The sequence below is a fragment of the Exophiala bonariae genome (genome assembly GCF_035927105.1).
Source record: "Exophiala bonariae strain CCFEE 5792 chromosome Unknown scaffold_23, whole genome shotgun sequence".
Taxonomy (NCBI): Eukaryota; Fungi; Ascomycota; class Eurotiomycetes; order Chaetothyriales; family Herpotrichiellaceae; genus Exophiala; species Exophiala bonariae.
In genome coordinates, this window is record NW_027042498.1 from 517,204 (window position 1) to 532,292 (window position 15,089).

The following is a 15,089-nucleotide window of genomic DNA, read 5'->3' on the forward strand; positions in this document are numbered from 1 at the left end:
CATTCCGTTGCGCACTCTGAAAACGCGATAGACCCCCTCCTGTACCTGTTGACATCGATTCTTCGTTTCCGGGCTCGGAAACACGTTGTTCGGTAAATTCATCGACGCCTCCGCGTAGAGATGCGGTGGTAGGCGGTCGAGACCACCCAGCTGCGTAGACAGGGGCGTCTACGGGCGGTTGCGACCGATGGAACGTCAAGCTGATATTCGTGCTCTTCCACACATAGTCGAAGACGGTGGAAACGAGCACGACTAGGGATCTGCACGACATCCCCATCACGAGAATGCTGATGATGAAGACGGCTTCAAAGACCCAGCTAGGTTTGACGTGGGTGACTCTCCGGAGAGAACCATCTGCAGCTGCGGGCTCATCAAGCAGTCTGTCCCCTTGCTCTTGAAGTCGTCCCAGAGCGTCATGATCTCCATACTCCAAACCGGCACAAGAACAACGGCCAACATGATCCAGAACTGCCACATTGGCGCACCATCTCTCTGCTGCGTATCAGCCGGTGTACTGATAGGCTTGAGATTCATACCAAAGACTCCCGTAATGAAAGTCAGCGGCAGAAAGATGAATGCAAGTTGCGTTATCCAGCCAACGGAATGCGTTTCTCGAAGGCTCCGGCGGGCATCTTGCATCTGCAGACTTGTGGTCTGGATTTGAAGAGCCTCATGGAGGATTGCAACCTCCTCCAGAGCCGCGGCGTAGGCGGGCTCAAACTGATTCTCTGGTGGATTTTCATGTGAATTGACGGTGCGATGCTCTGCAGACGAGGAATTCTGCATCGAAGGGAAACCGCTGAGAAGTAGCCATTGCCTGATGTTAGGCTTCGCGGATACAAGATCCACCAGTGTCCGGGAGAGATCATGGGACGAGTCCTCGTACCATGGGCTTATGTTGCCTTGGTACGTGACTTCGAGGTCGCTGGTGTTCTTTGAGCCACATTCTTGCAACGTAATAGGTCCATATGTATGTGGGATAGGATTTGGCACTCTCGCTGTAGCAACTCAGCAAGAAGATATGCAATATTGAATCAACGGTGCCATCCATGTGCACGTTGTGGTGACAAGCTTCCACGGGTTCGATTTGTATCGATATCGATAGCTGATAAGACAAGCGAGGGTAGAGTCATGGTTGCTGGGCGACCCGCTCGGCAAGTCCCATGTCAACAAAAATTGACGACACCAGCAACCCTGCACGACCACACCTTGGACTTGGTTACTATTATTATTCGCTTGGACAAACTTGAAGCTGCGCACTGACTCTCTATAATCTCTAATCGAATTCCAGACTCCATTCCTCTTCCCACCTGACATCCATCCATCACCAGCATTCTTTCTCGAGGGGGCAAGAATGGGTGTCGAACCTCCATTCATCTACGACCGTCCCTCGGCCTATACCTTTGGTAGTCCCACCTCTCGTGGGTTCGATCCCAAAGCTGCAACTCGTTCATCATGGCAGCCGCCTCTACAGAAGCCAAAGCAAGAAGGGCCACTGATTGAATTTAATAAACACCCAGACTCGGTGAGTTGCGTAGATAGAAATCCATACAAGCATCCATTCCTGACATCACAAACTGCAGTACCTCGCCGTTCCTTATGGCAACCTCAATGTCAAACCAATGCATCCTCGAACCAAGCTCCGAGTCGATCGAGCCCGACTGCTCCAACTCTTCCTACGAGTCTGCTCTTTGATCGGAGCCTTGGGAGCTCTTTTCTGCGTCATCGCTATCAACAAGACCGCCACCAGTGTTGGATGGATCATTCGTGCTGCACCAGCTGTTGCTATCTGCCACACCATCTACGGCATTCACCACCTCTGTCGAGCCGCCACCGGTCGAACTCCCGCCTCGACTGCGAGCTATATGATTTTTGCCGCCATCGTTGACACTGGTCTGATACCATTCTTCGTATTTTCTGCCTGGTTGGCCAATGCGGACTACACAAGAAATGAATATGGATGGAGCACATTGTTTAACAACTCCGACCTCTCCTACAAGATCATATTTGCCTTCTTCATTGTGTCATGTGTACAAGGAGGCCTCTTCGTTGTCTCTTTGATCCTGGACATCTTCTTGGCTGCCAAGTTCAAGCAAATTGCCAGGATGCCACCGGACATGAATCCCCTCGAACCAAATTTGACCTCCAGACACAAGCGAAATAAATCGGAGGGAATCACAGAGAAGAATATGAATGCATCTGCTCTAGCCGCAAAACGAGAGTCGAACAAATCGGGCTTCAAACGCGTCCCATTCATTCACACTCGAACCGATTCCGCAGACAGCGTCACTCTATACGGAAATGAAAGCGCTCGAAACTCGAGGGCTGAGTTTCGTAAGGAACTCAGTGAGAATGAGAAGGACCCGTGGCGATTTTCGGGCTCGACTGTTTCACCTTCACGACCAACATCTGCTGTCAGTCCATCTCCAAACGCTCGCGGTGTTGGTGCCGGCCTTGATTATCGTCCCGAACGTGCTTCTTCCCCTCTCAAGGAAAAGACTTCCAGACCGTCATCTTGGCTCTCATACTTAGATTATGAAGGCGTCCCTACCGATATGAGTCAAGACGCCACGGCTCACCTCGACAGCGAAGTTCGTCCCATTTCTCCTGTTTCAGCCATTTCGGGACGTGATCCATCCATTGATCGACGCAACCAAGAGAGGGAGAATTGGTATGAAGGAGGTGCCAGAAACAGCCAGATGTATTTGCCTTCGAACAACACCAGTAGATCCCATCTCGATCAGCACTTGGCAGTACCGACTGTCGAGACCACTCCCAAGAAACGAAGCAGAGAGCCACTGGCCATGAACCCTCCCACCCCGACTCTTGGACAATTCACCGATGAAAATTCCCATGCCACCCCACACCGAGAGGGAAGATACTCTTTTGAACAAGATGGAGAAGTGCTCAATGATACCACTGGAAACGCTCGAGGACGACCGACAGGCAACTCCAGACCATCAAGCTTCGTAGGTAGTGGTGGAAAAGCACGTTTCTATGGTGATCTTCGATCGTCCATTGGGTCAGTCAGCTTTCCATTTGGAGATAAGAAGGAGCCCGAGCTCAACGTGCACGAGGTGGATCCATATGAGCGGACCAAGACGATGCAGACTGAAAGTGACTACAGTGCCAATTTTGAGGTGTATGAGTCGGACAGTGACGACGAAGGACAGCTCCGGGCCAACATAGTGGATGTCAAGTCTACGTTTGTGCCACCCTATAGCAGCCCCTACGGTGTCCGACAGAGCTCCAATTCAACTGGTGCCGATCTCAATGCAGGATATGCAGGTCTCGGGGTCGAGTTTGGCCAGGGCATGGGCAGAAGACGAGATGTCAGTGGTAAGGTTGCGGAGGAAGGTCGTGCTGGCAGTGAATCCCCAACCCGAAATGGCGAGGCTGGCTGGAAGCGATTCAAAGGATTGTGAGTAGCAATCACCTCAATTTGCACGGAATGGGAATGGGCTTCTTCGGTATGGTATCTGGTTGGCTCGGCGTCTGGTTCCAATTAGCATGTGAGAGGGGAAGATGGATTCAACAGTTGTGATGGAGAGTACGACGGGAAGACTTGATTATGTACAAAGGCAGACTCATGGGCTTGATGTAGATGACCTTGGAAGTGCCATACGACTGTCTCGGATTGTCAGGTCTGGTTTCGGGGGCTGGATAGCTTCGGGGATATGCGAATCAAAAAGTACACTGATTGATCACACAAACTGTATCGTCTCCCAATCGTTTCACAGTGATTGCCATGTCAGGCCTGAGGTGCTGTCAGCATCTGAGGAACTCTACCATAGGTATGAGTCCTACCTATCCACCTGTAACACCGCCGCTGACCGAGATATACTGGCCGGTGATCCATCTGCTCCTCTCAGAAGCAATAAGCAGAACAGCATCGGCGATTTCCTCCACAGTTCCCTCCCGCGCCTCGGCTCTGGTCATCGGCACGAGAGCGTTGTGGATTGCATCTGCAATCGGACCTTTGGGCATGCCGTCCGTCGGCACCGGCCCTGGCGCGATGGTGTTGATGGTGATTCCGTACTCGCGACCTAACTATTCGAGACGAGGGGAATGCCCTACATGTCAGCCAGAGATCGGGCGATATTGGGTCCCCGTTGCCCCTCAAAAAATGTGGAATACTCCGCAGTGGAGGAGGGGATGCTTACCTCCATGGCCATGGCGAAGGTGAGGGCATCGAGCGCTGCTTTGGAAGCCACGTACAGCGGGATCGGGGCGACACCCAGCTTGGATGCAATGGATCCGATGTTGATGACCCGACCTCCGCGCGGCATGACTGGGACAACTGCCTGAATCATGAACAACGGTGCGTAGACGTTGGCGCCAAATGTCCGGTCAAGGTCCTCTTTGGTGGCCTTGGTCGCGGGCCCGAAGGCTCCCATCGCCGCGTTGTTCACTTCACATGAGAAAAGGATTATTTAGTAATCGCTGGTCGTCAAAGTCGTTGACCATCGAAGATCTGACCCTGGGGTGCAAAAGCACTGAGTCGACTCACCAAGGATATCGATCTTGCCTGTACCAAATGCGGCAAGAGCCTCTTTCACAAGCCTCGCTGTACCCTCTTGGGTGCTTACGTCCGCTTGAACGACAATCGCCTCGCCTCCACGCTCGCGAATGCTAGAGACTACGTTTGCCGCCCGAGGCCCTGTTGAATCGGAGACGTGGTTGATTACAACTCTGGCTCCGTTGCGTGCGAGTGCCGAGGCGATGCCTGCCCCGATACCGTTCTCTTTGCCGGAGCCGGTGATGATCGCAACCTTTCCGGCGAGGGAGAGTGTGTCTGGTGCCATTGTAGTGGATTATTGATGAAGTGTTGTGAGACGAAGAAGGATGGCTCCTATTGAGACACACTCAACAGAAGACAACGGATCTTTTATAGTTACTCGATTCGTCCGCAATTGCGCCGTCTTCATGTCCTACAAGGTAGACGGCGTAAGCTGTGGGCTTGTATACTGGGTTGGTGGAAGTGGATATCCCACTCCACTCGGATGGGAAGTATTTTCGAAAGGCTTGACCGTATTTGGAAAGAAGAGACCCCTGTCGTGCATACGAACTATTCCAAAACCAGGTTCCGGAGCCAAATCTCTCACCATGATTGGATGTGCTGGATTTTCGAGACATCTTGAATCTTCCTTACATTTTATGCTGCCCACGACGGACGATCATGGGAGCAGTTGGCATTGCGACTTTCGTCCGGGCAGAGCCTGCTATACGGTCACACATTTTGGGTGTGATTGTGATGGTGATTGTGAGAGGATTCGAGTGAACGGAGTCCAACCAAGAGACCCTGTCGCTCGGACGGAAGTCCTCTCATCCTTGGGGTATCTTCCCCCAAGGGTGAAGCTACCCCAAGGCTGGCTCCACTATAGTAGTTGCGAGAAAACTTTCGCAACCTTGACGCCAATGTTGATACATTTATGTTTATTGCTGCTTCGCTATGACCATCAACCTTGGAAGTTGACCTAGGATCGATCATACTTCCAACAGACCGTTTTGGCACCAATATAATATAGTTTTATTTCTTGCTCAAGAGTATATTTTAAACAGGGTCGTGCTCCTCTTTACAACACCTTTGGTCGAAGCAGATGCTTTCAATGAGTAAAGCCCTCACACCCGGGCCCATCATATCATCAATGAGATTAATTTGCCGTATCAAGTGGAAAGCTTTAGCTCCGCACTTGATTTGCATCAATGCCGCCCACTTGTGAACTTGACTGAGGTAGAGATTGCGGGTTGGGCCTTGAGAAGCCATAGACCCAACAATACCGAGTGCCCAAAGCTGAAGGTCTGAAAATTCGTCGTATGGACTACAGGTGTGGAGGAACATCCGGGCGAAGCGCTCCTGCAAAGGCACGAGCTCATCCGCAATGCGGATAAAGGCCAGCTTCAGTCTGGCCAGGACAACCAGGAGTGCGAGTCTGGTCATTTCTCGTAACGCTTCATCTCGATAATTGGAGAAAGTGGGAATAGTTTCAGATACTCTCGGAAGTGAGAGCAGCTGGTGAGAAAGCGGACCGATCAGCCTTGTGCCATTGATGCCGTTATTCCAGAACAGGGGTTCCTCTGCGTGAGAGTTAGCAATGTCAGCAACATAACTGGCATCTTCAAGACAGAGAGCGACATCGTTAAGTGCAACAGAGTTGAGGGATCTTAGGTTGGATAAAACTGATTGAAGATATGGCGAGGCGGCGTGTGGTTGCGATTCAACGGGTTTCAATTCGACAGGTAGATTAAAACGAGGCATGGTGTCGGAGACGGCCGAGCCTATGATATCCATCCTGTTCTTTGTTAACACGATCACATCTTGTGGGTATGTGTATGATTGTGAAAGTATATACCAAGAGAGGAATATCGCAATTTGACCGCTGAGGGTTTGCGAATTGTCGCGGAGCTGCAACACTTGTTGAAGACCATTCATATGAACAGCCCACCTTGGCCAATTGCTGACATTTGACTATTGGCACTATCAGAAGCAAGAAGGAATTGTACAGCTTGTGGTTTCACCAACATCATGGCACAAGAAACCGAGAATGGTGGTAATGACGCCTTCACTCGATCGTTCAGTGTTGGATTCGAGTCTTTTGGACATGGTGGCCAAGCATGTACGGTAGTAATCGGACGACTCCAGGCAATCACTATACTCCAAGCTGCCCTGGTACTTGATTCTGTTCATGTACAGGGACGCATTGGCGAGTGATATATAGTAGGCGCTGACATCAACCACTGCCATGGAGAACCATTCTCGTCGGAATGGGCGATAAAGGTACTCAGCCTCGACATGTACTGGAAAAATCAGCGCTCAGTGCAAGTTCTCGATCTGTTCATGTGGCTTTCCCTACTGAAATGAATGAGTTCACGGGCCCGAGGAGTTGGGTCTACTGCGTAGATGCCGTAGGGAAACAGGGCCCTGGGAACGATTGTGCTCTCCTGAGAATTGGCCATAGCTTGAGTATCATTTCTGAGGATGGAGGGTTCGGTAACATCGTCACTAGTCAGGAGTTCCAGTTCGACGGTGATGAAATTTGGCTTCTTCCTCCGGGAACGGCCAACTTGTGACATGACATGATTTCGGATTCTCTTCTGGGTATCATGATGCCTGAGGTGTTGGGGTTGGAAGACTGTAATGAATACCAGGTCTTGTTGGTCGGATTGCGGGGGAAATGAACGCTTATGAGAAGTGCGCGGCATTATTTGACATGTACCGGATCACCTAAAATCACCTTATGACAGCAATTTACCTAGATAGACGTACACATTGTGGCTCTGAGAAAGTATGAAGTCCCAGGAGAGGTTGGGTGGAAAGGTCGGCCCAGCCTCGTAGCCTCGGAGTTGGAGTTAGTTACAGACTTACAGTAACTTTAGGACCGGACTGTTCTTCCCCCACTCTCCAATAAATAATCCTCCATCCTGCATTCATCCTGTCCCATCACTCGATCCATTCCCAGCTTGCTGTTCAACTCTTCACAAGACCGCCGTCGATCCCTGTATAATATGGCCACCAAGCAAGCTCTATCGACGTTGTCCCGCTGCACCAAGCAATTCGAGACATATCCCCGGACTGCGACCCTCGCACGACCGCAGCTCCAATCGACCTCACGGTCTTTCAGCAGCATCTTATGTAAAAAGCATGGCCCTACAGCTCAACCCTTCAGGCAATCACACAATACTCAGTCTACAATAATGCCTCGACTCCGCCAACCCAAGCGGCATTTCACCACCACACTCACCACGCGCAAAGAAGAACCCTCCTCCTCCTCATCAACACCACACACCCAAGCCCCTCCCCGAGTTTACACATTCGCGGAAATTCAAGACCTCAGCACGGCCAGCCCGCCCGACGCACACCGGATACTCATCGACGTGCGCGAACCCGGCGAACTACAGAGCACCGGCCGCATCCCGGGCTCGCAGAACCTGCCGGTCTCGAGCGGCGCAGACGGATTCTTCCTTCCCTCAGACGAGTTTGAGGAGCGCTTCGGGTTCCCCAAGCCCGATGCGGGCAAGGACGAGGTTATCTTCTACTGTAAGGCGGGCGTGCGGAGTCGTGCTGCCAGTGCGCTTGCTCAGCAGGCGGGTTTTGCGGCCAAGATCGGCGAGTTTCCTGGCAGCTGGATCGAGTGGGTTGAGAAGGGGGGTGAGGTGCAGCGGTGATGAGGAGGCGGAGGAGGAGGAACAACTACGTGTCGAAGCTCACGAAGATATTCTGGGAGGTTAAGATATCTTTGGTTCTAAACAGAGGAATTTCGATGGGGAAACATGTTGCTGCTCGACATCGCTTGCTGTGTCTACAATACCAACCCTGATAGGTTAGCCATACAGGATACTTCACGAGACTGGACTGAGACCGGGAGGCCATTCTATGGTATACGTATATGTGTGGCTGGCTGAACAGCCCTACGGGAAATGGCCGCCGCGGATGATAAGAAAGTGATGCCCACTATCACGAGCCGTGCCGTTGACCCCTCGTATTCTACCATGTAGACGACACTTCAACTCAGGAATACTTCATCGCGAGTGATATTCAATTATCATTATTGCATACACCATGGGCAGTATGTATGTACCTAGTCATTCCCCTTCCTAGATTAGAATGGATTCATTAAAGTCATTCTCAAATTCACCCAACCACCCATCGCATCACAACCACCGCGACAGATCCGCCTGGCGCTTGTTCTTCATCCACTCGCCGAAGCGATACGGCTTGTATTTCCTCTCTTCACGGGCACTGCGCTTCTTCAACTTCGCTGCGGGCGGGCTATCTGTGCCATTGCTCGGGCTGTTCGTCGTGGTGTTGTAGACACTGGTGTCGGGCGTGACCTCGAACTGCACGGTCGCATTGCCTTCCTGGTAGGTGGAGAATTTGGTGCCGTTGGTGATATATTTGGGCGTGACGACGATGTCGCCAGTCGCAATGTCGAAGCCGTTGAGCACCCGATCCACGAGCTCGAGGCTTACCAGGGGTTGGAAGAAGGGAACGAGATGGCCCGATTCGTAGATGCGCACGAACGCGAATTTGCCGGATTGCTTGACTTGGCCGTGCACGATGTTGTCGGACGAGGTGATGTCCACGAAGCCGGCGGCGGCGTAACCTGTTGCGTTGACATTGTCCGCGACCACTTGGCCGCCCAGCCAGTTGCAATTGAAGTCGGCGTCGCCAAAGTACATGACCACGGTGACGTTTGCGGCGAGGAGTTTCTTGACAGCCTCGACGGTTCCAATCTCTCGGTCGTCGTCTCCGGTTGATGCGAAGGCGTTTCCGACTGCACTGTTGGAGTCGCTGAAGTTGACATATGCCCCAATCGCCTCTTGTACGACTTCTGTGTTCAAATAATCAAGGTGGTAGGAAGGAGGGAACGGATTCGGCATGAGGTATCGGAAATCGTACTCGTCTCGCTCGAGGTAGATGTCGTACAAGTTCTCCACTTGCTGGTAGCAGAAGTTGTCGGCCGCGGTGCAGATGGAGTCAATTCCACGGGTGTTGCAGTCCACGGTCTGGTCATAGCAGTTGCCTGGCCCGTAGAGATTGTTGTACCACTGATCTAGACAAGACATGTCAGCTATGGCCCACTGGAACAGCTAGCAGTAGCAACTTACCTTTGACAGTCTGATTGAGTGGATCATAGCCATAAGTGTTACCAGGGGAGACACTGAAGTTGTAGTACGCCTGATACTGAATCAAAGGATCATACCAGCCATTGCCGATCAGCACACCCTCGAGGTTGATCTCGTGCGCTCCACTGATGTTCTTTGCGTTCTGTTCCACAAAGTACTCCGAGACAATCGGAGCGTAGTGGCCACCATAACTGCAGAACAGTGTTAGTATGCGCTATGCGAACTAAAGAAATGATTCGACATACCTCTCGGTTGTGAAATACACCCCCTTTCTTGCGTACTGTGGGAAGGCGCCCATGAACCCCTGAAGAGTCTTCCACATGTTGGGTGCAACCGCTGGAGTGTTATTGGCAGTCAACGACTCGTTCCAATAAGAGTATGTTCCACAAGCCCAGTCGCTGGCATATTCTGGGCAAGTATTGTTGGGCAGTTGAACCAGGTATCCTGACGCAGGATCTTCGTACGCGGGGACAGGTTCTGAATAGCTGAAGCCAACTTGCGTCGGTTGGTCAATGAAGATGATGTTGGTGACATTGGACCACGAGTACGGGTTGTCTTCAGCTTCACCGTCCGCATTTATTCTGCAAGGGCCAAGCTCTTGGAACAGACCGATCATGCTGGACGATCCTGGCCCGCCATTGATCCAGATGGTCAGTGGTGCTTCCTCAGGATCGACATTCCTCGCCTCAAAGAACCACCAAAAAATGTGTTGACCGGGCGCGACATCGGCATAGCCGGAATAGCTCTTGACGTCTGGGTCTTGCTCACAGATTCCTGCTGGAACATCCTTGTAGCGAACAGTGACATTCGCGTAACCTGTCTTGGAAGTGAGGTTTGTGGGAGCCGCCACGAATTGAGAAAGAGCCAGCTGGCCGGCGCTGGCCAGCACGAGGGCTGTTGAAAGCAAGGAAATCATGATTCAGGCTCTTCCAGATGTAGCTTTCTGAGAGTTGTCCACCCACCTGGGGGAAAAATTGAGGAAGGGGGAGGGCAACTGTTTTTCTAGCTCGGACAAGAGCTTCACTGTCGATGTCACCCACCGTTGGGATCCGATGATCCTGCCTGCGACCTTGAACCTTTCATCATCTAGTGTCATGATATTCCGTACCTACCGAGGCAGCTTTGGTTAGAACCATGTCGGAATGGAGGAAGATGTCTGGCCTGACGGGGGACAATTCAGCGATGCTCATCCCACTTTACCACGTCGGATTTGCCCGAGATAGCAAGGTACCAGAGGAACTAACAAAGGCACAAGCACCTAGCGTCATTCCTGATGTCTCTCGAAGCTCTGATGACGATGCATTCGCAGAAGGAACTGATGTTTGTCTGCCCTGATTGGTAGACACATGGCCTAGGAACCGAGGATACCGGTTGATCGTTGTCCTGGGTCCGTAGCTGCCTGTTGAGGCAACGCCTGGGGCGAGAGATAAGAACCAAGAAGCATTTTGCAAGCATCACACCCTGCTTGGAATAAATCTTAGTGCTTCGAACTAGGATGAAAGTGTGAGGTTATTAAGGTCGGTTGTGGGGAAAGGTAACATCCAAACAAGAGGTTAACATGGTGGCGAAGGAGCTTGACCCGTAGATATGCGATTGGTCCAGGAAGCGATCCCTATGACCATCTCATCTTCATATCTACCGTGCCTTGTTCGCTAGGCACTGGTTTAAACCCATTCTTGCTATGTTCAACTCAGAGAAAGGTTCAATACCCTTGATAATTTCAGCTAGCAAGCATAGCTTTTCTTCAACTAGCCTATATCTGTTTATGTATGTTGCGATAACAGTATTGCCTCTGGATTTGTGAAGGCGACAGGATCCGGGCAACTCTCATGCCCATAAAATGCAAATATCTAATCATTACTTTTCCTCCTGCGTAATTCAAGCTCCATTGGTATGGAGAATGCAGAAGAACTCTCAAATTCCTTCCCACGCGCTGTAAACTCAATTGCAATAAAAACTCAGACCATAGCACCTCAGATCAAATCTCTACGCATTTCAAAGATGCGACGTCGCGCTTCCGTGGAATTTCAAGTTCTTCAACTGGTCCTTCGTCCTCTGGCACCAGCTGGACATCTGCCTCGACCATGCTGTAGTCTTCGATCCACACTGACCTGATTGTGAAAACGTTGCTTGCAGCATCGAAATCGTCATCGACACGATAGGTGACCTTGATCTTTCCCTGTGCGATGAGTGCATTTTCTCGTGCTTTGAGCACGTTTTCGTCTACCTTTTTGATGACAGGTGGACGTGGCTGTTTCTTTGTTGGCACCTTCGCTCTATTTGAGGCTTTCGCTTTGCCACTTGTTCGAATATTGGACACTTCGACTTCGCTGGAATCTTTTGCATTGCCGACCGACTTTTCTTTGCCGGTCGCGACTTCTTTTGGCTTGGGGCGGGTGATCAAGAGCTCCAAAGGACAAGTGCTATTCTCATAAGCCCAGGACCCTGGAGAACTTCGGCCACATCTTGCACAAGCGCGACGATGGCGCCAGAAATCTTGATGGAGATCAAACTTTATGTCATCGTTGATCTTTGCGTCCAGATGTGAGCACATATCGTCCTCCTTTGCGTCCTGAGGAACCCAACCGAGCAACTTAGCCATCCCTGCAACATGAGTGTCGACCGCAAATACGGGGAGCTCCATACCAAAGGCCATGATGCAAGACGCCGACTTGACACCGATCAGGCTGAAGCCGACCAGATGATCAAATAGGGCCTGCTTGCCTTTGGTGATGTATATGGTTCTCAGATAATCCACTGAAAGTAGGCCTGGCACAAAATCTGGAGCGTTCGGCGCATTGTACCTGTAAGTCACTTCTCCAGCCATGAGCGAGGAGAGGTTAATGTTGTGAATTTTATCGAGGAAGTCTTTGATGGCCTTAGCTTTGATGGCATTGAGTCCTCCTCTTTTGAGCGCCTTGTCAAGCTTGCTTTGGCTTTGGATCCGCATCAGATGATAGTTTGGTATTGTACCAACTACCTTTTGGCCGTTGACGATATAAGGGTAGGCGTGGAGCATACATTGTTGAGCGTCGAGTGCACCCTCATTTGTGCTTGACTGAGATAGGATCACACGGACGATTGCATCAATAGTGAACTGTTTCCCGGAATGCATAGGTGTGGCAGCACTGTCTTGGCTGGCTTGGGCGAGCAGAGATGGGCGCTCTCGCCCCAAAATTTCCGCAACAAGTTCGATGTCGCTTGGTCTTGGTGCATTGTGGTACTCCAACTTGCTAACACCGAATGTGAAGTTCCACTTGTTGGTGGTAGGCGCCTCAATACCTTCCGCTGCAAGGGCTTTCTTCTGCAATTGTCGCTCTCCTGCAAGCTTTCTCATATGCATTCGACGAGACAAACCCGCCAATCTGCGTGGAGCGACTTTGAGCGTGATTACACCCACGGTTCGAACGATTGCACCCTGGCCTCGTCTGCGGAGAAACCGAATTGGTTGTTGGCGTTGATCAGAAATTGTCGAAGCGATTGCTGGACTATACTCCTCGTCTTCTCCGGTGTTCTGATTGATTGGGACCACTATTGTCTGTTAGCTTCAACAGTTCCACAAAGTAGTTTGCAACAGGAACTGACTCTTGTTCGACCGACGTCCCTTGGTGGCTGGCCCAGGCTCTGCCTTGGTGAATGGCGCATTTTTGCTTGCATGTTCTTCTTCGTCACTCTCAATCTTGACCTGAGGCTGCTTCTGCTTCTGCTTTGGCAATTGGCCGTTGATGTTCCCTGCATGTTCGTCGTCGCGATCCGCAAGTTTGACCTTCTTCTGCTTCCGGACTGGCCCTGCACATAAATGAGAAGACGACACATAAGTCACAGGGGACGAAAACTTACATTTCCCATTCAGAGTTCCTTGGTGTTTAACTGCAGAAATTTTGCGGATCTGCTTCTTTGAAGTGGCCGTCGCATCTTCTGTCAATGGTGCAGAAGGGGCAGTGCCGGAAGAGACGGCTGCAGAGCATGCTGCATCTATTACATCAATTTGAGCAGCATCGTCCTCCGCCTGTCGCTTCCGTGTGAAAACCATATTGGAGGGTGAGGATAAAGTTACGGCAATAATGAAATCAAAGGACTGAAACCACTTGTTAGCTTTATTTGCACGTAGAGTATTGAAGCATCATGGCATTGAGACAAGGCTGGACGACGTTGGAATAAGGCGTAGGCAGCGGGTCCTGTGAGTGAAGTGATTGTCGCGCTGCCATTCCTGGCCGCTTGGTTGCCACATTCGGTAATCTCCCAAGGCAGACCCGCTTTGAAGACTCGCTTCAGCCTTGCCAGAACGCCTGTGCCGGACTGATGACCAGGGACTGATACTGGCAGGTTGACATGCTCTGGCACTGAAGCAACAGTAGCGACATCACCAGCATTTCAGGCTTTGTCTGAAAATGACCAGCCTGTTTGCAGCTGCTACACAGTCTGGTCCACTGCTCGATGGATGCTTGACAGTTGTAGATGGGACCGTCATGGCAATGTAGATTTGGATATGGGATCAGGTCTGTGATTTGTGCAGATGTGCTATAGGTTTTCATCATTGAACAGAGGTTTGACTTACCTTGGGCGAAACAAGGAATTTGCGAGGAACGTTGGAAAAACAGATCAAAGTAGTTTGTAGACACCTGTGCTTCGACTGTCTGTCGTATAGCTCTTTGCTTTGCAACTGGAAAAAAGAAAGAAAAGAAACAATTGTGCGATGATGAGATCACAATGGGTCAAAGACAGGAATTGTAAAAGCTCTCGATGTCGGATGGAGGCAGCTGTAGTATCGAGTACTAGTTAGTGGGATGTCTTGACAACCAGAGAGAAAAGGTGGTAGTGTAGAGGAGGTTGAGAGAGACAAAAGTCGGTAGATAAGTATAGATATATAGTTCTGGGATCAGGACCCTGGATTGTTGCCTGTAGATAGACCCTGGATTGGTGAAATTTCATGACTTCGTGCTGTCGGTAGAGGTCCCTGAAGGGCTCTTTACAATTGGTAAAGTGACACATGAGAAGGTCACAAGATCGTCCCATCATGTTTTCATTTCTTTTGTGAGTATCAAGAGGTAGGGGCAGGTCTATCGTGCTTGGGATGAGGGAGGGTATAGTGTCTGTGCTTGGTGGGAGAATTGGGACCTCACACAGGGTCAATCTAGTTAGAGTAAGCAGTGTGCTCGACAGAGGGCCTGCCTCGTTGTGGGAGGCGACTTACCTCAAACCGTGCCACTATGAAGGGCAACTTCCGGAACGCTCAGAAATAGAAGGAATTCTAGGATGTCTGCCCGAGTTAACAAGATGATCTCTCTCAACGGAGCGAGGGACAATACGTTTGCCGACATGAAAGGAAAGAAGGACGGCATGAATAAAGCTGGGATGGGGATTGGCGGGGCCAAGTCTGTTCAACATCGTGGACAAGGCTTTGACACATCAGGAGGAGCAGACCTGGTGTTCACGACCAGCATCCCAAACCACCTAAGGAT

At 50.9% G+C, this 15,089-nt stretch overlaps 7 protein-coding genes across 7 annotated transcripts; 2 read left to right on the forward strand and 5 right to left on the reverse strand.

Moving 5' to 3' along the window:
- Positions 1-276: 276 nt before the first annotated feature.
- LTR84_006239 (uncharacterized protein) lies at positions 277-1,133 on the reverse strand (the record flags this gene model as incomplete). The annotated part of the gene is made up of 2 exons (XM_064849800.1): positions 277-998; positions 1,058-1,133. 2 exons carry the CDS (start codon positions 1,131-1,133, stop codon positions 277-279), a joined length of 798 nt encoding a protein of 265 aa, XP_064703555.1.
- A 221-nt stretch (positions 1,134-1,354) lies between these two features.
- On the forward strand, positions 1,355-3,425 carry LTR84_006240 (uncharacterized protein; the record flags this gene model as incomplete). Its single annotated transcript, XM_064849801.1, has 2 exons — positions 1,355-1,525; positions 1,584-3,425. 2 exons carry the CDS (start codon positions 1,355-1,357, stop codon positions 3,423-3,425), a joined length of 2,013 nt encoding a protein of 670 aa, XP_064703556.1.
- Positions 3,426-3,807: 382 nt separating this feature from the next.
- On the reverse strand, positions 3,808-4,805 carry LTR84_006241 (uncharacterized protein; the record flags this gene model as incomplete). Its single annotated transcript, XM_064849802.1, has 3 exons — positions 3,808-4,050; positions 4,164-4,411; positions 4,511-4,805. The coding sequence occupies 3 exons, from the start codon at positions 4,803-4,805 to the stop codon at positions 3,808-3,810; spliced, it is 786 nt and encodes a 261-aa protein (XP_064703557.1).
- A 749-nt stretch (positions 4,806-5,554) lies between these two features.
- On the reverse strand, positions 5,555-7,074 carry LTR84_006242 (uncharacterized protein; the record flags this gene model as incomplete). Its single annotated transcript, XM_064849803.1, has 4 exons — positions 5,555-6,293; positions 6,354-6,469; positions 6,524-6,798; positions 6,855-7,074. The coding sequence occupies 4 exons, from the start codon at positions 7,072-7,074 to the stop codon at positions 5,555-5,557; spliced, it is 1,350 nt and encodes a 449-aa protein (XP_064703558.1).
- Positions 7,075-7,695: 621 nt separating this feature from the next.
- LTR84_006243 (uncharacterized protein) lies at positions 7,696-8,166 on the forward strand (the record flags this gene model as incomplete). The annotated part of the gene is made up of 1 exon (XM_064849804.1): positions 7,696-8,166. One exon carries the CDS (start codon positions 7,696-7,698, stop codon positions 8,164-8,166), a length of 471 nt encoding a protein of 156 aa, XP_064703559.1.
- A 486-nt stretch (positions 8,167-8,652) lies between these two features.
- Positions 8,653-10,543, reverse strand: LTR84_006244 (uncharacterized protein; the record flags this gene model as incomplete). The annotated part of the gene is made up of 3 exons (XM_064849805.1): positions 8,653-9,554; positions 9,610-9,818; positions 9,873-10,543. The coding sequence occupies 3 exons, from the start codon at positions 10,541-10,543 to the stop codon at positions 8,653-8,655; spliced, it is 1,782 nt and encodes a 593-aa protein (XP_064703560.1).
- Positions 10,544-11,605: 1,062 nt separating this feature from the next.
- On the reverse strand, positions 11,606-13,660 carry LTR84_006245 (uncharacterized protein; the record flags this gene model as incomplete). Its single annotated transcript, XM_064849806.1, has 3 exons — positions 11,606-13,158; positions 13,213-13,416; positions 13,468-13,660. The coding sequence occupies 3 exons, from the start codon at positions 13,658-13,660 to the stop codon at positions 11,606-11,608; spliced, it is 1,950 nt and encodes a 649-aa protein (XP_064703561.1).
- Positions 13,661-15,089: the final 1,429 nt, after the last annotated feature.